The sequence below is a fragment of the Mya arenaria genome, chromosome 3 (assembly GCF_026914265.1).
Source record: "Mya arenaria isolate MELC-2E11 chromosome 3, ASM2691426v1".
In the NCBI taxonomy this organism is placed as follows: domain Eukaryota; kingdom Metazoa; phylum Mollusca; class Bivalvia; order Myida; family Myidae; genus Mya; species Mya arenaria.
The window spans coordinates 86,796,139-86,820,984 of NC_069124.1; the positions used below are offsets into that span (position 1 = coordinate 86,796,139).

The 24,846-nt window shown below is 35.0% G+C and overlaps 2 protein-coding genes across 4 annotated transcripts; one reads left to right on the forward strand and one right to left on the reverse strand.

Moving 5' to 3' along the window:
• Positions 1-970: 970 nt before the first annotated feature.
• Positions 971-10,558, reverse strand: LOC128229093 (ATP-dependent Clp protease ATP-binding subunit ClpX-like). 2 transcript variants are annotated; one of them, XM_052940756.1, is made up of 11 exons: positions 10,533-10,558; positions 9,323-9,416; positions 7,311-7,583; positions 6,877-7,005; positions 6,413-6,691; positions 6,089-6,247; positions 5,265-5,429; positions 3,745-4,016; positions 3,026-3,316; positions 2,578-2,670; positions 971-2,129 (listed from the first exon to the last, which is right to left on the reverse strand). In XM_052940756.1, exons 2-11 carry the CDS (start codon positions 9,399-9,401, stop codon positions 1,992-1,994), a joined length of 1,878 nt encoding a protein of 625 aa, XP_052796716.1. In that variant the 5' UTR covers positions 9,402-9,416; positions 10,533-10,558; the 3' UTR covers positions 971-1,991. The 2 variants fall into 2 exon arrangements, with proteins under 2 accessions (XP_052796716.1, XP_052796715.1); XM_052940755.1 differs by having other exon boundaries at positions 10,448-10,557.
• Positions 10,559-10,607: 49 nt separating this feature from the next.
• LOC128229400 (activating signal cointegrator 1-like) lies at positions 10,608-24,502 on the forward strand. 2 transcript variants are annotated; one of them, XM_052941304.1, is made up of 12 exons: positions 10,608-10,711; positions 12,977-13,124; positions 14,566-14,700; positions 14,960-15,104; positions 15,255-15,373; positions 15,607-15,824; positions 16,606-16,951; positions 17,207-17,376; positions 17,582-17,703; positions 18,141-18,238; positions 19,213-19,309; positions 23,449-24,502. In XM_052941304.1, exons 1-12 carry the CDS (start codon positions 10,626-10,628, stop codon positions 23,496-23,498), a joined length of 1,734 nt encoding a protein of 577 aa, XP_052797264.1. In that variant the 5' UTR covers positions 10,608-10,625; the 3' UTR covers positions 23,499-24,502. The 2 variants fall into 2 exon arrangements, with proteins under 2 accessions (XP_052797264.1, XP_052797265.1); XM_052941305.1 differs by lacking the exon at positions 10,608-10,711 and adding an exon at positions 10,794-10,885.
• The last annotated feature ends 344 nt before the right edge of the window (positions 24,503-24,846 follow it).

A 24,846-nucleotide genomic window follows, 5' to 3' on the forward strand; every position in this document is an offset into this window, starting at 1 on the left:
GGTTACCTCCCTTAGATTTGCACAGCTATAAAATAACGCATAAAAGACAACAATAAAGGATATAAAAGTAACCTTTGAAAACGAAATAAAAATGAAATACTCATATTTACATAACAATGTAAAAAGCAAATAAAACTGTAGGGATAATTAAAACTTTTGAATACATGATAAGACCTATATTATAAATAAATAACTGTTGTTGGTTCACAATGGCTATGTCTTTGTAGGTATTGAAATGCAAAAAAGATCGACCACAATTATTCGTCATAAAGCACAAGTCTTACAAGAACTAGGATTACCTACCCTTACCTAACGCGTTGACTTATAAACCACAGCAGATGAATTTAATTGTTTACAATAATGATTAAATTTGATGAAGTTAGTTTAAGAAGTATTTAGCTGAGTTCTACTTTTAGTACACGGGTTCATTCTTTGAAATTTCAGAAATCCCTCAACCATCTGAAAATATTCATGAACAGTTTTGTGCCAAGGAGCTTATTACCAGTAACTGGAACAAATGGAAGAATATGTACAATGAAAGTGTAAATAGTTTTCATTGGATCAAAAAGTGTGTTGGCTTTTGGGCACATGCAGATGTGATCCATTTGATATAGAACAGTAATCTCAAACAGCAGTTTTTACCAGATTGGTCAACAGAGGTTTAAGTAGAGAAACAGGGAAGAGAGGGCTAGGGTAGTTGTGCAGTAAATGTGTGATTTGCATAATACAACTGTTGATCTACCGTATATAAATCATAATAAATCACAATCCTGTTTGTTTTTCCACTGAAATTAATGTTATTCAGTCATCATTTATTGGCTCAACATTATAAAGACCATCCAAATGATACAATACTAGCCGTCTTTGAAGCAGGTGCAGGAGAAGCCTACCCTGTTCAAGAGACATTTTTCAGAATGTCCAGCTTTAAAACGATACACTTGCACAACTGACAAAGACAACCAAGATCATAACAGTTTCAATACGGGTAGATTTTATTCAGAAAATACAAGTTAGCCAGTCAAATAAATACACAGTTGTTTAACAATATTCAAACAACTTATAAGAAAGCATTCCTTTCCTTTAAACATTTATATTTATTCTTAAACACAAGGCTTAATAAAACAGAAGTACACTCTTAAAACATCTTAAATGAATAAGTCTGGTCACCTTCATTTTCCAGGAAGAAAAGAAATGCTTCAGAATGCTCAATTTTCATGAATCAAAAAGAAGTTCAATCTTAAAAGCAATATTACCTCGACATACCTTTATTTTTCAATGAAATAGGAGGACTAGTTTATCATTATACAATACAAAAAATACAAAAAAATACTAAGGTGTGAGTATTGGGAAATACTTGTAGCTGGTTATCAACTTAAATAGCGGTCAACCTGGGCAAAATGTGGCTGTATCTTCAGTACACCACCCATGCGATATATTGTCTTTAAAATCTATCACCAAGTTTCGGTATCATTGCTAAACTTAAATCAAGAGAGCAAATATTAGGTAAATTGTTGTCATTATCACAATTCTGGATAGCAATCTCTTTCTATGAAACCTGTACATGCATAGCAAGTTAGGTGATCATAAAATTATGCTAAACCTTATGTAATAAGAAAAGTGGACCATGTCAATTTGGTTCAAGGTTATATGGCATGGTACTAAATTGCCCTTAAACATTTTTCGCCAAGTTTATGTTAGAATTGGATAAGAACTAATGAAACCCCAGATGACAGTACAAATCTCCTGCACTCTTACAGTCTTGTACCTGAAATATTCACTTTTCCATATCTAGATTTACAAAAAAACCTTTAGTAAAGCATTGCATAAATGAACTTCAATATCACAAAATTGTTCACTAAAAATAAAATTTATACAGATAATGAAGACTTTAATATCATATTTGGAAAAGCTTTCAGTTCTATTTTGATGTCCACAGTAACATATGCTTTATAAGACTTAGTATAATGTGTCTTTTGACAAGTTACGGATTCTCATCCATGCTGAAATTTCTGCTTTCCCTCCTTCACATAGACAGCAGGCTTATTTTTCCTCACCACATCTTCAGTGATGATGACTGTCTTGACATCAGAGCCTGGCACCTCAAAACCCGCCATGAGCTGACATTTGTCCTGAAATGTAACAGGTGCAGCCGATGTTTAGACAAGAGTCACATCCTATCAAGGTCTTCTCAGTTTATTTTATTAACATTTATTTCTTTAAAATATTGCACTAGTAATACTAAGCAAACCTCTCCTATGTTCAACCACGAAGATAGCCCACTTAAATATAACAAAATGAAAACAAAATAACAGAGAAGCAAATGCCAACACACTATGGCAACATGTGTACCATGTTTCATTTGGATATCTCAATAAGTTCTAGAGTTAAGACCAAGGTTAAACCTTTTGCATAATGACTCTTCCGACAACACCAAGTCTTATCACAATATTTTTGTTTTGTTTCTTGGAATGAGCTTAATAAAGATTAATATGACATTCACTTAAAAAGACACTAAAGATTGAAGACAAACTCCACTGTTTTACTGTTCATTTTATAGAAGTACAGTGAAATTCATACCACAACAGCACGGAGACCGCGAGCACCTGTCTGCTTTTCCATTGCAACATGAGCGATTGCCCTCAACGCTTCCTCTGTAAACTCTATCTGTACCTGGAAAGAAGTGTAGTGGAAAAATGTATAAAATGTAACATACAAACCACAAGTCGATGCCATTAATGGCCATTGTTTCTTTTTTCTAGTTCAATTGGAGACAAATTTTATGCAATACAGTAAACTTTCAATTGAACACATATTCTCTAATAGATGCGCCAATTTTCTGATTCTGTGACATTAACAATGCTAACCTTAACTCTAAAGTAAACAAAAAAGCAATTTGTCTACTACAGTCTACTTTTTTGTTACCATGAACTAGAACTTGATAAGAAACATGAATTTGGGCATCCAACATGTTTATCTAACATAAAAAATAGCAATTTTCAACTTTTAGATAATGTAATTCACCCACCTCATCCATCTTGAACAGCTGCTGGTACTGCTTGATGAGGGCGTTCTGGGGCTCGGTGAGGATGCGGACCAGCATCTCCTCATTAAGGGAATGTAGTGGCACGACAACTGGGATTCGTCCAACAAACTCTGGGATGAGACCAAAGTCAATCAGGTCTGTGTCCTCCACCTCCTGCAGCAGCCGGTCTCGCTCTGCATTCTGCTCCCTAGTTGAAGGTTTGTCCGCATACACATCAAAGGCAGCATTTTTCACCCTTTCTTCGCTTTCCACAGGTGAACCAAAACCCAGTACCTTTGAAAAATATTATAAATGGAAATCCTTGACCAAGATAAAGTTTGTCTTTGTAGAATGGTATATATTTGTTGTGTATTTTAAACAAACAATAAGTTACTAGTAGCTCATAAGTGAAGTCATACCAAGACAATGATGTACCACTATGAAGTCATACTATAGTTGTAGAACTCGTCTCTTTTACTAAAATTTTGCAAAATACTCCAATTAAACAACAAAAAATTCTTAAGAATCATGATTAATTATAAGCATGAAATAAAAAGAAATTCATTGCTATCTACTCTGAAACAAACAATCATCCTCTATTCATGAGATAAATTCCCCAAATATGGTATAACTTGGATTTGTAACAAGTTTGTGCTGGTACAACTTCTCCTGAACTGAATATCTACACATGCAAATTTACTCAGTACATCTTTCTGCCTTACTTTGACATTTTTTCTCTTTTTGACAACTTTCTCAAGTCCATTGAAAGCCCCAGCTGCGATGAACAAGATATTAGATGTATCTACATCAGTCTGGCTCTCAGAGCTGTAGCTAGGCTTGTTCTTTTTCTCAGCAATCTTGACCACAGTGCCCTCTAGCATCTTCAGCATGGCCTGCTGAACTCCCTCCCCTCCGATGTCCTTGTTGCTTGCAAAGATGCTGCCTGCGCTGCTCTTACGACTGATTTTGTCAATCTCGTCCAGAAATATGATACCTGAAAGAAACAAGCAAACAACTCAATCACTTCTAAATTACCGTCATAACTGGTTTGTGAATTATACTACAAATACATGGTATAACATTATCTTATGCTAACAAGAGCACCCCAAATTAAGGCCAATGCTCAGCCATTTTCCTGAGATGACCAAGAAAGCATTATTTATAATGTATAATATATATGTGAATATTTACATATATATATACCTCTACAGAAAACTTGTCTCCCCCAGGGTATGACTATTTTTGATCCAAGATGCATAATTTGAACAAATTTGGTAGAGAAGTTTCATATGATGCTACATACCAAACATCAAAAGTATAGGGCTTCTTCTTCAGTCTTTAGGAAACTAGTGACCCCCCAGGCAGGACAGGGCCATCTTTAACCCAATGGGCACAATTTGAACAATCTTGATAGAGGACTTCTTTATGATGCTACATACAAAATATAAGGGACTTGGCCTAGTTTCAGAAAAAAAGAATTTCCTATATAAACTATAGGAAACTTGTGACCCCAAAGGCTGGGCAAGTTTTCCCCCTAGGAGCATTATTTGACCAAATTTGGCAGTTAGCTATCATTTGTTACCACATACCAAATATCAAGGGTCTGGGCCGAGCAGTCTCAGACAAGAAGATTTTATATCTTTATGTAAAATATGTGGTCCCCCGAGCTTCACACAAGGGGCATAATTTGAAAAACATACAATCTTAGTAGTGGCACTAAACTATGTTACACACCAAATATCTAAGCTTAAAGCCTTATGTTCAGGAAGAGTTTAAATGTTTTTCCTTTTGGTTCATGGCAACCAGATTTCTGCATAGAATTCATTTCTTTGAACAATTTTGAAAGGGCGCCACCCAAGGAACAGCCCTGTGAATTTTCATCAAAATTGTGAAAATGGTTTAGGAGGTAACATTGTTTTAAATGATTGAATATGGACGTTGAAAATAGACTATATTCGTTGTTAGACAAGAAAAAAAATTCAAAAAATTATTTAAATAATCAAAATTTGTGAGTGGGTGAATTATTTGTTTAGCACGCTGGCATTCAAGTGGATTTTAATAAATCTGTTTGGCTTGTGTTTTAGTTCTTAAAGTAAGCATACATTACAAATATTATCATTCTGATTTTTAGTCAGGAGCTTACTTTTTCATTTAAAAATGTTCAGTATTGCTCGAATTATGTAAGAAAAACGTTTCTGGGCAATAAGCGTCCTTTGTGTATGTAAAATACTGCAAGCCATACCTTTTTCACACTTGTCTACATTGCCCCCGGCATTTTGAAGCAGCTTTGCAATCACAGATTCCACATCATCACCAACATACCCCGCCGATGTCATACTGGTGCAGTCACAGCTGGCAAATGGGACCTCCAAGATGCTCGCTATAGTCTGCACAAGCAGGGTTTTACCTGAAATCATGTTATAAATTAAATGAAATTTACTCTTAAATCTTGATGACAAGTCATGAGGAAAATAATTCTGTGAATGCTTTTATACAATATGTCTCTCTTTCAAATGTGATTATAAAACTCAGCAATGTAATGATTGCAAATTTTCTATGTAAACACAATACATAATCTGTGCATTTAAAAAAATAATCAGTGTAACGTTTAGTTAATTATGTGAAGAAAATTGTTGACAGACATGGGAGGTCCTCTGTGTTTGTATTTGACATTATGTTGGAAAGTTTACAATTTTCAGTTGATCAACAATAATGATGCTTCACTGTAATTTTGAGACTTTTAGGCAAAGAATCTTTTTTTTTGCTTTGTAAGTGAATTTTATAACTTGTCTGACAAGACCGGTTAAGGGGGATTTTTAATATGAAATTTATCCAAGACAATACAAGTTAGCTTTACTTTTTATTTAAAGAAGTTTTACTAATTATTTGACCAAATGTGTTAGCTATGGATATCCTTTTTTGATTGTCATATTTCTGAGCTGTTATTTGCATTTTGCCCACTTGAACTAGTCCAAATAAGTCCAGTGATAGTAATCATTTACATGTATGTAACACAGAATTTCTAACAGTATTGCCGGGTGTGACAGAGGTGACTAAAGTCTATACCTGAGCCAGTGGGTCCCAGCATGAGGATGTTGCTTTTCCCCAGCACAACCTCCTCCTCCTCCCCGTCATCATCCACTTGTTCTCGATCCCACGACCGACCTGATGCACGCGCGTCACCCACGAAGTTGGAAGGCAAACCAAGGAGAGATGAAATCTCGGCTGTAGGAGAAAAACACCAATTAAAATGAGATGAAAAAAACAACAACACACAAAATGGCATTTTTTTGTTTCTTTGGGACAACACCAATTCTTCAATATGAAAGTCAATTTGTATGTTTTAACACCTAAAACTGTTTTTCACAAGCAAAATTAATGGAAACCTACATTTTGGTGTGTATTTCTTCAGGGACTGTGTCTGGTCTTCCTTATTTCTGAGGTTATGCCTGACAGTCTTGTAGTGGTTGTACACGGCCACTGCAAGGCGCTCCTTGGCATGCTCCTGCCCAACCACATGCTGGTCCAAGAAGTGTTTGATCTGTTTTGGGGTGGGCAGCTCCTTCTCTTTGGGTTTTGGCGGTGCATGGAGGTGGCTCGGCTTCAAGATGTTCTCAGGGATAATGGTGTGCTGCTGGCAGTTCGGACACTTAACAAACCTCGCTTGATCTAAGGTGGTAACAAAAACAGTTTGAGCATTTTTTGCCAGTAGAAACTGAGTAACCAACATGAAAGGTTAAAACACCTTTAATAATAAGAACATGTTACTCTTAGACATAGACACTTGCAAAACAAATATAAGCAATTCAATTCTTATTATTTTATGAAGTAATTGGAAAAAATGAAACACTAACATTTCTCATCAACAGGAACAATGTTTTTAATGGCAGCGCCACATTTAGAACAGTTTACAACTCGTAACATTTCCCCTGGTAGGTCCATTCCAGTCTTGGGAGGTGTTGGTTCACTGATGTCTGTGCTTTCTGTGGTTAAATATAACAGATCTCTTTTAGGCAAGACTAAATGTAATCCACAGGGAATAGGCCTTAATTAGGGGTAAATAATTACGGCTTTTAGCATTTTTTGAACTAAAAGCTTTATTATTAAGAGAAAAATCTAAAACAATGAATTGCATTATAATTCAAGCATGTCGAAGAACCTGTAAGCATCTTAAAAAGTTTTCAAATTTTTAAGTGTTTCATTGATAAAAAACTTAAACCCAAACCTTTTGTCCTGAACCTAAACGTAAACAATGATTTAATTACATATTTGCTCTCTGCTTGCATACCTGTGCTGTTCATATCAGCCATTTTGTCATCATTGTTTGTTCCACTGTCAACAGCATTATCCCCACCGGCACCTTGCAGTCCAATTCCCGCTATGTCACTGCCATCAACGTGCTTCCCCTTATCACCATCTTTGTCCTTCCCATCTCCACCACCAGGACCAGATGGAGCAGATGGTCCCTGGCTCGACACTAACACTGCACTCCTGTGAAATTGGCGTCGCACATGATGCTGACAGTGAACTTTTTTAACGGAATATGTCAAACGCTGTATATCTGAAGTAAACAAACATGATACAAAACCCCTGCTAATGTGATGTTGCTTCTGTTTATTATACATCAAATGTGTTGAAGTTTGTTGCTTGCTTGTATATAAAATTATATACATGTACTAGTTGGGAAAAAAATGTAATTTTTTTATGCACAATTGTCAAAAAACAAGAGCCGTCGTAAGACAGGGTGCTTGACTATGCCGCTTTGACATAGAATACAATAACGATGTAAAAATACCAAGTTTTGTCAAACCTAACTAAAAAAATTCGATACATAAGGTGACTTTGATGGTGCCCTCCCACCAGCCTGCCCAAACAATGACGCAAGTCATTCAAATAACTTGATTTCCCATTATGAAAATGTGGTTAAAAATATACAAATATGCCTTTCAAAGGAAAAAAAAATAAAATTCAAGGGCCATAATTTGTATTTAGGCTTAAAACGGAGTTATGTTTCTTGTTGTAAGATGGTCGTAAATAATTTTAAATTTTATTAAGTGCATTTAATGAACGGTATAGAAGTTTTTTTATTAAAATCCCAACTTGCCCTTAACTTTTACTTGCCTAAAACTTTAACCTAAGTTAATCAGGGGCCATAACTTGTATTAAGGATATGGAGTTATGTAACCTCATTGGGTGATGGTCCTGAATAATTGTGTGAAGTATTAAGTCAGTTGAATGAAGGGTACAGAAGTTATTAAACAATATCCCAACCTGCCCTAAAACTTTAACCTAAGTTCCATAGTCAATCAGGGGCCATAATTTGTATAAAAGATAATATGGAGTTATCTAACCTCATTATGTGATGGCTCCGAACATCTGTGTGAAGTATTAAGTCAATTGAATGAATGGTATTGGAGTTTTAAGTGAAAATCCCAACTTGCCCTAAAACTTTAACCTGCCCTAAAACTTTTAAGTCAATCAGGAGCCATAACTTGTATTTAGGATAATATGGAGTAATGTAACCTCATTGTGTGATGGTCCTGAATATCTGTGTGAAGTATTAAGTCAATTGAACAAAGGATATAGAAGTTATTAATAAATATTCCAACTTGCCCTAAAACTTTAACCTAAGTTCCATAGTCAATCAGGGGCCATAATCTGTGTAAAGAATAATATGGAGTTATCTAACCTCATCATGTGATGGCCCTGAACAACTGCGTGAATATTAAGTCAATTGAATGTAGGGTATTGGACTAATAAGTGAAAATCCCAACTTGCCCTAAAACTTTAACCGGACGCCGACGCTGGGGCGAGTGGTATAGCCCACCTATTCTTCGAATAGTTGAGCTAAAAATGTTTCCATTGTTTTAAATGAATTGAAATCTTACTTTCTCTGTTTTGCTTGACTTATATTCACACTCACACTAGAAAAATAACTGCTCAGACTATCTCCGATTCCATATTTTTAATTACCAGTAGAAGATAAGATCAGAATTATATCAAGTCAGCAAGCCAAGATATAGTAAAATGCTCACAATGCTTTTGTAACCGAATTTATATACTATAGTATAGAAATCTTGTTGTACATACTTGGTTTATGCTAATTTATTTGTAATTTGATACTAAAGGTAACTGAAAGCTGATATGAAACACTCTTGAGTCTGTTTCGTGTGTAGTACTGAGTCTCTTTTGAGTGGCCATAAGAAAGTATGAAATGTACCCCCTGATGTTGATTTAACCCTGCTGAGGGGCAATCAACTTTACTAAAACTAATAGGACCCTCTCAACCTAAGAACTTACTTCTTCTAAGTGAAGGAGGTATTTTGTCCAATGAAGTCAAAATGCGCACAGGAATGAGTCGCGCTGCTGCAGCCATCATGCAGTTGCTGTTTTTCTAAAATAAGAATCTTTATCATAAGCATGGCCTGATATCTTGCACATATTAGTGTCATTGAAGTACAATGAATGTGGCCTCAATTTAAATTAAGAAATAAGGCCAGTATTCCATGTGCTTGCTCTCGACAATTTGCAAAGGTTAGAACAGAACTTGTTAAAAACAGTTCGGTCTAATCCATATACATGTCTGCTTGTACATTCTATCAGGTAAATTTATAGCCTTCAAAAACATTTAGAAACAGAGGGAAAATTCTTTTTTTATGAACAAATAATGATATAAAATGCAGAAAATCATTGTCATAGAGCAGAAAAAGAATGTATCTCTGCTCAATATTAAGGTTTATTCTACATCCAAATTAAACATCTGAATAAAGCCAATTTTATTATTGCACATAAACTAATGTATTGGTAAAAGTGGAAAACAGTTGGAACAGTGAACTAAAATGACTTTTTAGATATCTGATGATAATTCTTCTTTAAGGCTCCATGGACTATGGTTTCTGTTTTAATATGTAGTAAATGATTTTATACTAGAATTTTTTTTCTCTCAATTTGACCAATTTTCATTACATTTGGAATCAAACTATTATATACATGTAGGCCTCTAAAATCTATTCAATTTCAGTATTTTTTTGTTTTGTTTCACAGGACAGTTGTCATGCCACACTCCTTTAGCCAGGCTCTCCCCCACAATATCAATTAGAAAAAAAAACACCATAGTTATTAAACTCATGGTACATTTTTGTCTTGGTAATATTCCCTGTCCAGATCAAGGATCTGACACTTTGAAACTGTTACCAGGTAAAATGGATATTTTCTATGCGACAAAAGTGATTTAACCAAGGGTGCACTCCACAAGGCACAAAATCATGCCAAAGTGAATTATAGCTACAAATTATTGCATAGGAGTTTTCACAGTTCGCTTTTGAGAATACAACAATTATGTAAGATTGCACATAAATGTTACATTATACGACTTATCAATTAATAGGTTTTCATCACAATAATGAAGAATATGAGTAATGATACCTTTGAAATAAATTATATCTTTTTAAATAATAAACAGAGAAATACAAATAGAAAACAAGCGAAACATTTTGAAGCCACTGTTTACATTTTTAGCTGTCACAAGGGTCAAGGTCAATCGTCTAAATTTAGAAGGCTACACTATACTTATAAAATAAATTTGAAGAGACAGCACATTCGTATGCAGAAAAGAATTGACAGACTGACCAAAGTTACTTATAGAAACAATATGCCAACGCTTGGATTAATTCTTTACCAATTCATAAGGTTTGTCAAAATAATGGTTCTTAAATAAATTTTCTTTTCAGCGGAAAGAAAAATCTATATCAAGAGACGCATTGTTCAATATCTGAGCGTCTGCAAGATGGGAGAAAAAGTAGAAAGTTGGCTATGTGGTGAACTTGGAAAATTGGGCATTGATGCTTCTCCTGAAATAGCACAGTAATTGTTATACAAACATTCGGTTTGAATTAGATTTGGTTTAAAAAAAAAATCGACCACAAATTAATCATTAGCGGCTCATTGTAGTTTTAACATATTCTTATAGAAATTTATGATGTTGAGAGTGTTGTGCAATCTCACCTGAGCTGTCAGTGTCACTGTCAGCTGGACGAACACTCTTTGAAATAAAAGTATTTTCATGTGTAAGGACTAAGGACCAAGCCCCTCATTAAGCTCTGGCGACAGAACCCCATTCTAGTTTTCCAGCTTGTTTGGTTTTAGCCTTAGTCTAAAATAATAGACGTGTTATACGGGATTCTTCCAATCCCTAACGTCTAAACGGGAATGTGCAAAAAACGGGGGTGTTTTAAAAATATTGAAATTGTTTTAAGTGAAGTATTTTATTGTTGAAATTGATCATAAAGAGTAATATTCATATTTTACCATGTAAGTGAAATGTTATTTTGCACTAAACAAGCATTTAATGCATAAAAACAAGTTGTTTACCTTTCCAATAAAACGAAAGTTGACTGACACAAACAACAATTATGCGAAGGGGAACAACTCGATACAATCGTAATAACTCGGCTTCCTCCGACAAAGCTTCAAGATAGACCTCTTTCTACAAATTCGTAACAACTCGGCCATGGCCGAAATGTTCCGAGTGATTTAAAACTGTGCCCTGAAGCCTTGCAGGTGCCCTTCATGTATATATCGTTATGTTTTGACAGAATGAAACGAAGAAAAGCCGTCAAACTCATAATTAGAAGTTGGATATTTATTTTTTGTGTACGGAACTAATATAAAATAACATTATCTGGTAATATTTCTTGTTTTTATGATATTTTATAGACGCTATATGCTTTAACCTGGAATCCTGATCGGAACAACTACCCACTTTTGATACTAAACAATTTGTACGTGAAGGATTTGCCATATCAAAAATCTAAAAAAATCCGTCAACGTACAATTATTTGGACTAGTTTTAGCCTATGCCATATAAAAAGAAGCCTTCAGGAGTCTTTTTCCGATGTTTGCTCGACTTGTTGCATCTATACTCCTTGTCATTCACACTTTTGTGAATGCAGCGCAGCAATTCTAGGCACCACTATAGTCACAAATATGTGTTTTCAGGGAAAGTTTTTATCATTTGGACAATTTAAAGGGACTATACATGCATATTTCATTCAATTGTCCAAATATGTCTGACAACATGGCACTCAGGGGGGCATAATGTTTGACAAGCATTTCTTGTTTTTACTTCTTTTGATACACACATATAACATCATTATTGTAACAATTCCTAAGACAAATTGGCATGAAGTCGAGTGAACTCTTCTATGACGGCTCTTCTTGAATTACATACATGCTGTACAGAAATATACTGTTTCAAATATTTTTTGAAAGAAAAACTCTTTCAATTTTTTTTTATTAGTGATACTATTTGGGGTGCAATTAAACAACACTGTACGGTATATCAAGTTAACATTGTGTATGGAATCTGAGCGGTTCAGATGAAAATAAAATTCATTTCATGCTTTTTCATGAGGTGTTTTTGATTGATTTTGACTTCATGCACAAATTTGATGAAATGTTTCTATTCTGGCTGTTATGTAATGCAATTGGTAGATAATTAAACTGATAACATGTAGTATTATAGCTACCAAGGTGACAAACTTCGAATGTAACAGACTGCACAGATTGATATATACCTCTGGTGGGACTCAAACCCACGAGCCCTAGCTTTACATGCAGACTTTCACTCTATCTCTTTAAACTTCAAACCTAGCAGAATAAGTGTCAATCAATGTAATTTTCATAAACAAGCCTGATTTTTGTGTAATTATATTTTATTATTTTAGGATTATAACCCATAAGCCTGAATTCATAGATTCAAAGAAAAATATTATTTGTACAAACTCAGGCTTGATTGTGCTTTGAGGATTGTTTGAATTTCGATCACTGTTGTTTAATTATTTTTTTCCGGAATATTTGAAAAAAACATCTGGCTTTTCTTTTCATTTAAGTCTAGACGGTAGAGTACATTAAAACAATAAATAAGTACTATATGAGCCTGTTTAAATGTTTCAGGTATATATTGAGTATAGAGAGTAGTGAGGATCTGGAGGAGTATATGTTGGAACTGCTGGACAGGGATGATCGCAGGACCAAACCATTTCTACGGGAACTTATTGCTCGCTGGGGGCCATATCACGATTCCAAGAACAACACTGGCCAGGTGGGCAGAGGCTAATCCAATCAATATTTACAGTTTATTTATATAAAGTATCTGCTGATATATTCAGATTCTGCTCTCCTGATGTTATTTATGCCCCCTATGGAGGTGTATAGTAATTGCACCTTCCGTCCAATGGTCCATTACAGTTACAGCATATATTGTGAACTCAATTTATTCGATTTTTTATCAAATTTCTCTAAATTGTACAGCAGCATTGAAAGGTGTGTAATGCATAGATTTGTGCTCTTACCTCAAAGGTCATGGTCAATGGAGTCTGAGGTATTTTATAGTACGGTAAAAATTTGTGTCTCAGCTTTGTCTTATAGTATGGTAAAAAGTTGTGTCTTAGCTTTGTCTTTGTCGATCAGATTTTGACAACACATTTACAAGGAACTTCACATATAGCATTCTTGCTTTCACTTCAAAGGGGCAGGTCACACTTTGAGGTTCATGGTAATAATAAGTGTCGCATCTGTAACTTCCTGGAAAGGTGTTTCACATAGAATTCATGCTCTCAACGCATTGCATTCATACTCTCATGAGTGCATATCACTGCAATAGGTCAAGGTCACTGTGGTCAATGGAGCAAGATTTTATAGTGATATTTTATGTCTCAGGCTCTCAGCTGTAAATTTATCACATAATTCATTTAAGAATATTTTGATCAATCATAAATGAAAATAGTTCTCCAACATTTGGTCTATATATGAGAAACATCCATCTATTCAAATGACCTTCATATTATACAAATTGCTATACATGTAGCTCTGACAAAGCTAGATTGGGGTCATTTGTCATGTGTCTGTGACAGTTTTATTTCCCAAATATTTTTTACAGATTTGATTCAATTGTAATGAGTTAATGTTGGAAATCTTATATGTAAAAAATAAGTTATGATAAGAGTCATATTTGATTAATTACTTAAAGTGACACTGTTATTCAAAATCAATACATACACATGTATAAAAAATATAGATTTTGAGTGATAAACCTTAAACTACTTACTAAATAATGCATTTATGGAAAATATGAATTACGGATGACAAGATTGTAACCATGTATTTAATATCTGATAAGCAAAAATATTAAATGATTGGTTATTGCTAAAAGATTTACTGTGATCTTCTATCATCTAATAAGAAATACTGTGTTTTCTGCACCTTTCTTTCAAAATAAACTCGGTATCCTTCATAAAAACCATTCTTTTCGACATTTATTCATCCTTTTTGATATATTAAAACAATTGTATTAATTGTGGTAAATCTTATTTGGGAGTAAGAGTGCACCTTTAACCTTAAAATGGCCTTGGTGATTTCATTCAGTGACTTAAGTGTGTGGCAAAAATGCTTTGATGTTACTTACAAAAGATAAACATTGAGTATGGACTAAGATGTTGTTGTTTTTAAAAATTCATGCACAAATGAGAAATACTTTGTTACAGATTTATCAAAAATCAGCTTTTGATGAAGAGTATATTGTTGGAAAAGAGAAAAGAAAAAACACCCAGTCACATAAAGACAGAAGTGCCATACAAAAGAAGATTGTTGTCAATGGATACGATGTTGAAAATAGGGGTGTAAGTTGACACTAAGAAAGCGTTTTAATTTTTTCATTTGATAATATTCTTAATCTTTTAAATGAAATTTAATCTTTTATCGAGAAATGAGTTTGTTACATGCGTAGATGTTAGAACATATAAAATTCATATACATACTTACAATACTCACATAAAACACTAGACAAAGGAATAAGTTCTACTTCATTTTAGTAGCCTCACCATTTCCTTAGCCCTCTTGTGACATTGGTAATGCATTCGCCATATCTGTGTAACCCAGATTTTGCCAGGGGAAGAGAGAGCGACAACAACCCCCTTACTGCCATCACCACGGGAGTCTACAGAGAAGGAAGTGAAGAAGAAGCAGAAGTTTGTCCCCTTGTACAGCAAGGAAGGCCAGGCTGTGTCCATTGTACAGCTTCCAGGTGACACAATTGTTGCCCATTTGATTTAATGTACTTGTATGTGTGGCATGTATAAATATCATAATTGCTTCAATATTCCTTAAGTACTTTCCAAAAGTTCTACATTCTATTTGTAAATCACTGGTTAAAAGTTTACTTTTATACCCCCAGGTCGTCATGTATGTGAGTGTCAGGCTGCAAAGCATCGCCTGGTCAATAACTGCAGCCGTTGTGGACGTGTTGTGTGTGAACAGGAAGGTGCTGGGCCATGTCTCTTCTGTGGTCACCTGGTAAACATTGTCTGCATTGTCAACAGATTGGTGTCAGTTTTCATACATTTAATATACTTTTTCCATTCTAATTTGGAGGTTTATTATTCTGCATGATTCGAAGAATTGTATTTTGTTCAAATTTGTAATTTTGCATTGTGCTTGATAAGCCTCGTCAAAAGTATAAAGCAGTAGCCAAAGTCCACTACAGACTTGTTGTATGTGTTTTGTAACAAACTATCATGTTGGTGCAGGTTTGTACTAGAGAGGACGAGGAGGTGTTATCACGGGGGTCACGGAAGAGCGAAAAGCTTCGTCAGCATCTGATGCGTGAAATGCCTAGTGAGCTGCTGGGGAGGCACCTGTTCTCCCGTGACACAGACTACCTCCCCAACACCCGTGCAAAGATGCAGGACAGCCTCACAGTGGCACAGAAACATAAGGAGAAACTGCTGGAATATGACAAGAACAGGTCGGTTAAAAGACAGGACAATCTGCTCATTTTTCAGATGATTTTGACAGTTTTGGTCTTTTGAAGCATCAAATTAATAGAAATATATGTCATTGATGAATATAACATTGTCAATATGGATGTTGTGATATACCTCCAATGTTCTTTGCAGTGTTGGACAGGCCTCACACTGTCTATGTCAATATTGTGATATACCTCCAACGTTTCTTTGCAGTGTTGGACAGACCTACCACTGTCTATGTCGATATTGTGATATACCTCCAATGTTTCTTTGCAGTGTTGGACAGACCTACCACTGTCTATGTCGATATTGTGATATACCTCCAATGTTTCTTTGCAGTGTTGGACAGACCTACCACTGTGTATGTTGATATTGTGATATACCTCCAATGTTTCTTTGCAGTGTTGGACAGACCTACCACTGTCTATGTCGATATTGTGATATACCTCCAATGTTTCTTTGCAGTGTTGGACAGACCTACCACTGTCTATGTCGATATTGCGATATACCTGCTATGTTTCTTTGCAGTGTTGGACAGACCTACCACTGTCTATGTCGATATTGCGATATACCTGCTATGTTTCTTTGCAGTGTTGGACAGACCTACCACTGTCTATGTCGATATTGTGATATACCTGCTATGTTTCTTTGCAGTGTTGGACAGACCTACCACTGTCTATGTCGATAATGTGATATACCTCCAATGTTTCTTTGCAGTGTTGGACAGACCTACCACTGTCTATGTCGATATTGTGATATACCTGCTATGTTTCTTTGCAGTGTTCGTCGGACCCAAGTGATAGATGACGAGGCAGATTATTTCTCAACTGACTCCAACCAGTGGCTTAATCAGAAGGATCGAGAACAGTTACGCAAGAGAGAGGAAGAGCTGCGCTCAAAACGTTACGTATCACGTAAGGACAGAAAGATAACCCTGGACTTCGCTGGGCGACAGGTGATAGAGGAAGACCCGAGTGCTAACGTCAACATGTATGATGTGACTGATGACATTGTTCAGAAGGTGAACTTTGGTGCAAGACCCAAGGAGAAGAATGTGTCCACAACTTTGTCATCAACTGGAGATGAATACCTTGTTAATCCCCTTATCGATGTGAAACCCCCAAAGGTAAATGAGTATGTCTTTTAGAAAAGACTATGTCTGATTCAGTCATTCAAATATGTGTTGTAACTTGTTGCTGCCGAAAAATAAATTTTACTTTGAGATGAATTGATTCAATCAGGCAGTTCAGCTGATTAACGTGAAAACACACCAGTAATTCTTGCATATATATACAAATAGTATAAAGTTTGTGTTATAATGTCATGGTTTCCTTACCTAACCTTTGAGTGTCAAACTGCTGTATGTTTATCTGATTGGCAGTTTGTGCCCCAAGGTGGTCCTACACATGCCGCAGGCGGTGGGAGTGTGGTTGGGATTGGGAGGTCGCTACCGCGGATACAGGACCGAGAGTTACAGGAGATGTCTGACCAGGGAATGTGTATGAGCATGCACCAACCCTGGGCCTCGCTTTTGGTTGCTGGCATTAAAGTGTGAGTGGTTAGACAAGAAGATTTAGCTATCAGTATTTTAATAATTACTTGTTGATTGTTTCTAAAAGGAATACTATAAAATTATAATGAATAGTGTGCCTGCATATAAAGAAACTGAGACTTTAATTGATCCTTTACAGATAATGGCAGTTAATAAAAATTAATGCTGTAGTTAAATTATAAAATTCATGTTTGTGTATTCCAGCCATGAGGGTCGTACCTGGTTTACCGCCCATCGAGGTCGCCTGTGGATTGCTGCAACAGCAAAGACCCCCGAGCCTGCTGAGGTGGCTGATATGGAGGACATCTACAGGCAGCTCTATGACAGTATGCTTATCTAGCTCTCCCATTGTGAACCACTGTAGTAGAGTAGAACCTGATTTTGAAATTGCTTTTATGGCATATTTGACAAATGTCTTATTAGCTACCTAATCACAAGTGGCCAAAGGTCTTTTGCCTGTCGTCTGTCCACAATAGGTTTGTTTTCACTCTGGAGGCAACAATGCCAATGAAACTTGGTCAGAATCATTGTGTTATGAAATCAAGGATATGTTTGTTCGGATTTTAAACTAGGTGACTAGTTCAAAAGTTGGAAAAAACCTTGTTTACACAATACAGGTCACAATTTTATACCAATGCTTCTAAACATTGGTCAGAATTATCGTTTTAATGAATTTCATGTGAAAGTTCGAATATGGGTTTTGTTGACATGCATGTAAATAAATATATACTTGCTTTGTTGAATGTTGATACTATATGTTCAGACCGGTCCCTGGAGTTCCCAAGTCACTACCCGACTGGCTGCCTGCTGGGATGTGTGGATGTTATAGACTGTCTACCCCAGGACACGTATCGGGAAAAGGTACTGGCATCACGAATAATACTTAAAACATGTTTATTTAACCATATTGTAGGAACCCATGCTAAATTATTCTGATTACTCTACAGAATATATTCAGTGGGAAAATAGGCTAGTGAAAATTTATAGTTCATAGATATTGATATTCAACCATAGGGCTATTTGCAGTTTTGATATAGGTGTTTCTCGGGTGTCCAATCAAACTTCAGGATTTACCTCATTGACAATAATTTTGCCGAATGTATTCAATAGAGCTATATGTTATGAATTAACTTGGTGCTGAGAATTATTTTACCCATAATGGTCATATTTATTCTTTTGCCTTTATTGCACGTATTGCAACGATTTCACACTCTCGATAGTGTAAGTACAATATCAACTGTCAGAGCAGAAAATACTGCAAAATATTCTGGGCAACATTATTTATAGTGAAAAAAAGACATACACTCAAAACGTTTTTAGAATAGACTCAAAGAAAGGCAGTAACCAGTTTGTACCTGTTGGACAATACTGTGGTTTATACATGTATGTTTGTACCTGTTGGACAATACTGTTGGTTATACATGTATGTTTGTACCTCTTGGACAAAACTGTTGGTTATACATGTATGTTTGTACCTCTTGGACAAAACTGTTGGTTATACATGTATGTTTGTACCTGTTGGACAATACTGTGGTTTATACATGTATGTTTGTACCTGTTGGACAATACTGTTGGTTATACATGTATGTTTGTACCTCTTGGACAAAACTGTTGGTTATACATGTATGTTTGTACCTGTTGGACAATACTGTGGTTTATACATGTATGTTTGTACCCATTAGACAATACTGTGGGTAAACATGTATGTTTGTACCCGTTAGACAATACTGTAACAGTTGGTTATACATCTATGTTTTTACCTTTAAAACAAGATTGTGGGTTAAACACATATTATGTATGTGTGTAACTATTAGACAATGATTACTGTGTTTTAGTTCCCAGACGGAGAGTCCGCCTCCCCATTTGTGTTCATCTGTGATAACCCCCTGCAACTCCTTGTCAAGTTCCCTATCAAGGGCAAACATAAAATATGTAAGTAGACCTTTGGATATTGTGCTTTACCATCTTCCCTCTTCAGGTTTCACTCAAGACTAAGATATCTTAAATTGTAATCAATAATTGTCTGCCAATTGAAATGAAACATTGGGCTGTGTGTTCAGAATTTTGTTAAAGTTAACAACTTTGTTAACGTCATTGTTGTTAGCTTTTAAAGTCTTATAGCTCTTGCAGCTCCATAGACACACCTATGTTCTGCAGTATTACTGTCAAGATTTGAGAAAACTCTTTCACCTGTGTTGATTTTGTTTAAATATATGAGTACATTCTCAAAACGTTCACATTTAAAAGTTATCAATGATGCCGTTAACAACATTGTTAACTATTTCTGAACAATAGGTCCATAGAATATTTGTCTTAAATCTTGGGTAAGTTTGATTCTGGATGATAGTGGGGTGAAAACGAAGCCCCAATTTCTAAAAAAATATCTTGAGAGCTGCACATTTAAATATTCTTTTTATATTGCCAAATTATAGACATAAAAAACAACACCAAATACATTATCATGGGTGTTCCCATGCAAACAAAGTTAAAAAGGGGATATATTGGAGTCACAATATAGTCAGTCATAGAGTTACGTCCGCTTAATATGATTTCCACACATTTGTCATTGAAGTTTGTGGAGCAGACTTCTCTCACAGTTTTTGAGGTATCACTCTGATACTTGGTAAACATAACCAGCATTGTGGGTTGTAGTGCATGGCATATTTTATGTGACTTATAAATCTTTTTCATTGTATGCCCTTAAATGTGCCTCAAATACTTTGGGCTCATATACTTTACCATCATGATTGGTAATGGTTTTGTGACCTAGGGATCTTTTTTTATCTTGAGTTGTATGCCCTGCATTATGATTTTCATGTTGGAGTTTGTTGAAAGCTAACATCCCCCATAGTTTAAGATGTATCACCCTGATACTTGATACACATAACCACCATGATAGGTAGTGGTGCTTGGCATATTTTGTGTGACCTAGGGATGTTTTTCTCTTAGAGTTGTATGACCTGCAATATGATGTCCACACTATGGGCTATGTTGGAGTTTGTGGAGAGAACTTCTTCGAAAGTTTAAGATATATATCCCTGATACCTGCTACACATTACCACCATGGTCGATAGTAGTGCCTAGCTTATTTTTCGGACCTACAGCCGTTTTGTCTTGGAGTTGCTGTGTTGTGTTCTCTTAAATATTCTGCTATATAAGAGTTGTTGGAGGGAACTTCTCCCACAGCATAAGAAAATTTTACTACCATACTACCATGATGGATTGAAGGACCTGACGTTCCTTTGACCAATGGTCATCTCATTTACATTGACCCTTATGATTCTTATTTTAATACTTGCCGGAGTCAATCCATAATATCCTGCATCAAGGTGGTGTTTAGGGAATCATCAGTTCTGTAATACCTCTAGTTTTAATAGCCAAATTTTCAACAAAAATTACGTGTTATAGAATAGTGAAAAACAGGCAGGCGAGTGGTGGGGCTTGCGATTGTACGGGCATGCATCAACAATTATTCACACTCGCATGCATGCATGCACGCACACACACACGCACACACACACCATTAACCCATCAGCACAACAGTCAATGATTGTATTCTCAAGATCTTTATATTTTGCTTCTTTGGTGTGTCATCTGATGTCAAAAACTTGTTTCTGGGACTTATTAGTTAGGAAAAGCTGATGTATTTATAAAATGTTAATTTTTCCTCACACAAATGAAATAGTTTCTGTTGATCTTTATGAAATTTTATCAGGTTATTTATATGAACAATATCTCTGATAAGTATCAATATGGGTCTTCTTGTTTTAAAAGCTAGGTTAATAGCTCAGATAATAGGTTTGCAAAATTATATCATCAAATAAAATATCTGGCTTTAATGTGGCGTTGTTTAAGAAATAATATTTAAATGTCCTTTAAAGGAGAATATTACACAATTAATACCAAAAAAAGTGAGTGTGCTTGTCCGGATCCTAGTGCAAGGGACTGAATATTGTTTGAAAAATTTGGGCAAGGACACTAATTCTCATCATAAATGTTTAATTAACCCTAGTGGTTTTGGCCTTATTTCATATAATTTTGTATAAATAAGATAATTAGTTACAAAGTTACGGACAAGATTGATTTGACTATAAAAAAAACTTGGTCACCATGCCATTAAGCAACAGTATTTTCATAATCTTAATGATTGTTTGTGGGGACGTACTGATTGTCAAGTTTTGAAATGAAGGAACATACAGTCATTAATTATGCATGCATGGGTTAGGCTGTAATTTGTCAAGAAGTCATTGGTAATGATAAACTAACATGATTATTTACTTACATCATTTTAAACTCACTTGAATTTCTTTTTAGCTTTTGTTTCTTTGTGTATCAGTAAAATGTATGAAAATGTCATGATTGTATAGAATTATTTTTGAAGGGATTGCCGGTATTTCAAGCTCTTATATGAATAATACTATAAGCTGAATGTAGGGCTGTTTATACATAATAAATAGTTATGAGATGTACACATTAATCAGTGGTTTTTATCGTCCACATTAACATAGCTAATTTATCATAAAATAGCAAAGTTAATAACTCACACCTTCAATTATTATACAACTCTGCTTTTAGGATAAGGCCAACTAAAAATGATTTATTTTTTCTAAGGTACCGCCACTTGATTCTTTCTTCCAATTCTATTCTTTGAATCCTCAAAATCAGTTCTAATTCCACTTAAAGCTAAAACATTTGAATTTGTGGGATAAGCTGAAAATGTAAAGATTTTGAGATTATTCTCAATAATACCGGATGAAGTACATAACCATTTTATTTATTGGTTATATCATATATTAAATTTTAACATTTCAGTAATTATATAAACCACTCATGTTTAACTGTTGTTGAAGGACAAATGGAATAATAAGTATTTCAGGTACATTTTTTAAAACAATGGAAAGAGCAAGGGACTTGATTTTACAGAAAATAAAATTCTGTGCTCCATTGTCAATATTTCAAAAATGTGCCTGAACCAAAAGGTTCATTTTTTGTTACCCAATCATGATACTCATAATTTTAACCACAGAAACAAACATTTAATTCCTTGACATGAGACTGCAGATTCTTACGGATTATTGATGCATAATACGTGAGTTCGTGTAGTATCGGTGGAGTGATTGATGTCAAATTGTTTATTCATTGCAAAATTCTACATGTATAGGTACAAAAATAGATTTGAACCACAACATATCCACAGCCACTCTTGAAGTGTGACCATTGCATCATTTTGTTGAGTTTTAATATGAATGCATGCTTTCAGTTGTTTGTGAAAGAATTCTTACGGAGGAAACAATGTGATATTACCTATGATATGTCTACATTTTCTTTGAAATATGTTTTGAATAATTAATACTACTGTCAACATTTGCAATTTTCAATTAAGTCTCATGATTAATTACTGGCTAAAGCTTTTACAATATTGCATGACAAGTTCGTGAATAATTCAGCAAAATTAAGAATATTTCCTTTCGTGCCGGTCATATTTGTGATTGCATTAACAAGGATGAGCTTTGAATGCAGAAGTCAAATGAATAAACATTATGTTATGTTGCATTGTATAATGTTTTACAAAATATTAAAAAGAAGAGTGAAAATTGGATGAACAAGCCTGAATTCTTAAACTTTTGCTTGGCATCAAATATTTGAGCAAGCCCTGCTGTACACTCGAGAATTTGAGCAAGTCGGAAAAGCATTGTACCGGTGTGTTGCTTGTGGGCTTGTGCTAGGTTCAACAATTACTCTTTTACTAGCACACAGTATTTATACGCTCTTTTGTGACAAGTTATATAACTTGTGCTTAAAAATTGTCTCATTCATGGCCCTTTGTATACTTAAAAATCATTCAAGTATGGGACATCTCTACATGAATTTAATTTAAGTGAATATTTTCTTTAAAGAACATGTATATGACAGACAGATTTTTGGTTGTATACTAAATAACATGTCTTCAAATTGCAACCCCTTTCAAAATGGTGTCATTCCGGGGGCCCTTATCTCTCCTGTGAAGTACTAGTTACATCTATGTACATATGTATCTTTGTTGTGTAAAGTTTGATATGTTTCACTTTCAGACAATCTTGAGAGTCATATACACAAGGCAGCCAAGAAGGGACTTAGATAACACATGTGAGGAAGCCTGCAGCAAAATCAGAAAGAGGCACCTTGACTCGCTCATGTTTTTGGACCAAAAATTAGGATTCCCCGTAATGCATCTGAAAACACTTATTTTATCATTATTTTACTCTACAATAACCAAATTGCAGAAAAAAATACAGTTATAGCATGAAAAAGTATTTTGGTTTTAGTTTGGTTCGAACCAACGCCGGTAAAGTCAAGAAAAAATTAGAAGGCAGCCTACTAGTCCACACGGCCAGCGGGACTATAACAAAAGTGGTGGATATGTTGACCTCTGATACAATGATAACATCACATGATAATGTCAATCAACCAATCCTGCAACAGTCGTAATTAATTTTCAATCACGTTATAAACGCTAATGAAAATTGTCTTCAAAGATGATAATTGAGCAAATATCAACATTTGCTGAAGGGTTTCAGCTTTTGGTATTTTTGTTTTTACACTCCTTATGATTTCCACACTTTATTTCGTAATATAAAAAGAGTGCATTGTACAAACCATGAATGAGTGTCAATATACCGAATGGACACAATTTTATCTCGTCTTGACATATTATACATGTTACAAGTTTCCTGGCAGTAAGGTCAACTGTCTTAAACTTGTTTTTTTCTTCGGGAGCAATAATTTTGTGATGAGAAATTTAAAATTTGCATAACAAAATGTTGATAAGTTAAATAAATACAGACTTGAGAAACACAGTTCCTGCTTTTGGACCCCTTTGCAAGTTTGTAATGCACTAAAAAATTTGTTTACAAGACAAAAATATGCAGGGAATAGAATACAAAAATCATATTAAATTTACTGATATTATGTCTATTCAACAAGAAATGAAAGGCTTACCTTTATGATTATGATTACATTATTTGAGTGACATGTTTTAGTAATAATATGATGATTTTTTATTTTTTTTATTAAGATCATACTCCTGAACTTGATGGGACAAAGTATTTTAACAAAATGTTTTTTAATAAAAATAAGTTCAGAATTTATTCTTGTACATTCTGACCCACCAGACAAGCATTTTTGATGAATGTGGCCGTGTTATCAAATTCCATTTTGGCACCCCCATGCCAAATATTGGCACCTGCATGCCAAGTTTTGGCACCTACGTGCCAGATGAGTCATGTGCAGCAGCATTTTGTCACTTCTTATTTCTGTTATTAGATAATGTATGAAATTCATTTTAGTGGAACTATTTGACATCAACATTGAACTAAAATTACTACGCCCATGGCGCCATGGCGAACGAAAATATGCTTTCTGTGTCAATTTATCCACAACTTGAAAAATTACAGGTATGCAATGAAAAACAACAACACATGTTTCTGGTC

Bases quoted from the DNA above. Each gene is read 5' to 3' on its own strand.
- LOC128229093 (XM_052940756.1), bottom strand. From the start codon at position 9,401: ATGATGGCTGCAGCAGCGCGACTCATTCCTGTGCGCATTTTGACTTCA. The intron at 5,430-6,088 runs GTATAGACTTTA...ACATGATTTCAG, and splicing joins GCTGGGACCCACTGGCTCAG to GTAAAACCCTGCTTGTGCAG. The intron at 2,671-3,025 runs GTGGGTGAATTA...ACTTCTTTCCAG, and splicing joins AGCTGTTCAAGATGGATGAG to GTACAGATAGAGTTTACAGA.
- LOC128229400 (XM_052941304.1), top strand. From the start codon at position 10,626: ATGCAGAAAAGAATTGACAGACTGACCAAAGTTACTTATAGAAACAAT. The intron at 15,825-16,605 runs GTCGGTTAAAAG...GTTTCTTTGCAG, and splicing joins CTGGAATATGACAAGAACAG to TGTTCGTCGGACCCAAGTGA. The intron at 18,239-19,212 runs GTACTGGCATCA...ACTGTGTTTTAG, and splicing joins AGGACACGTATCGGGAAAAG to TTCCCAGACGGAGAGTCCGC.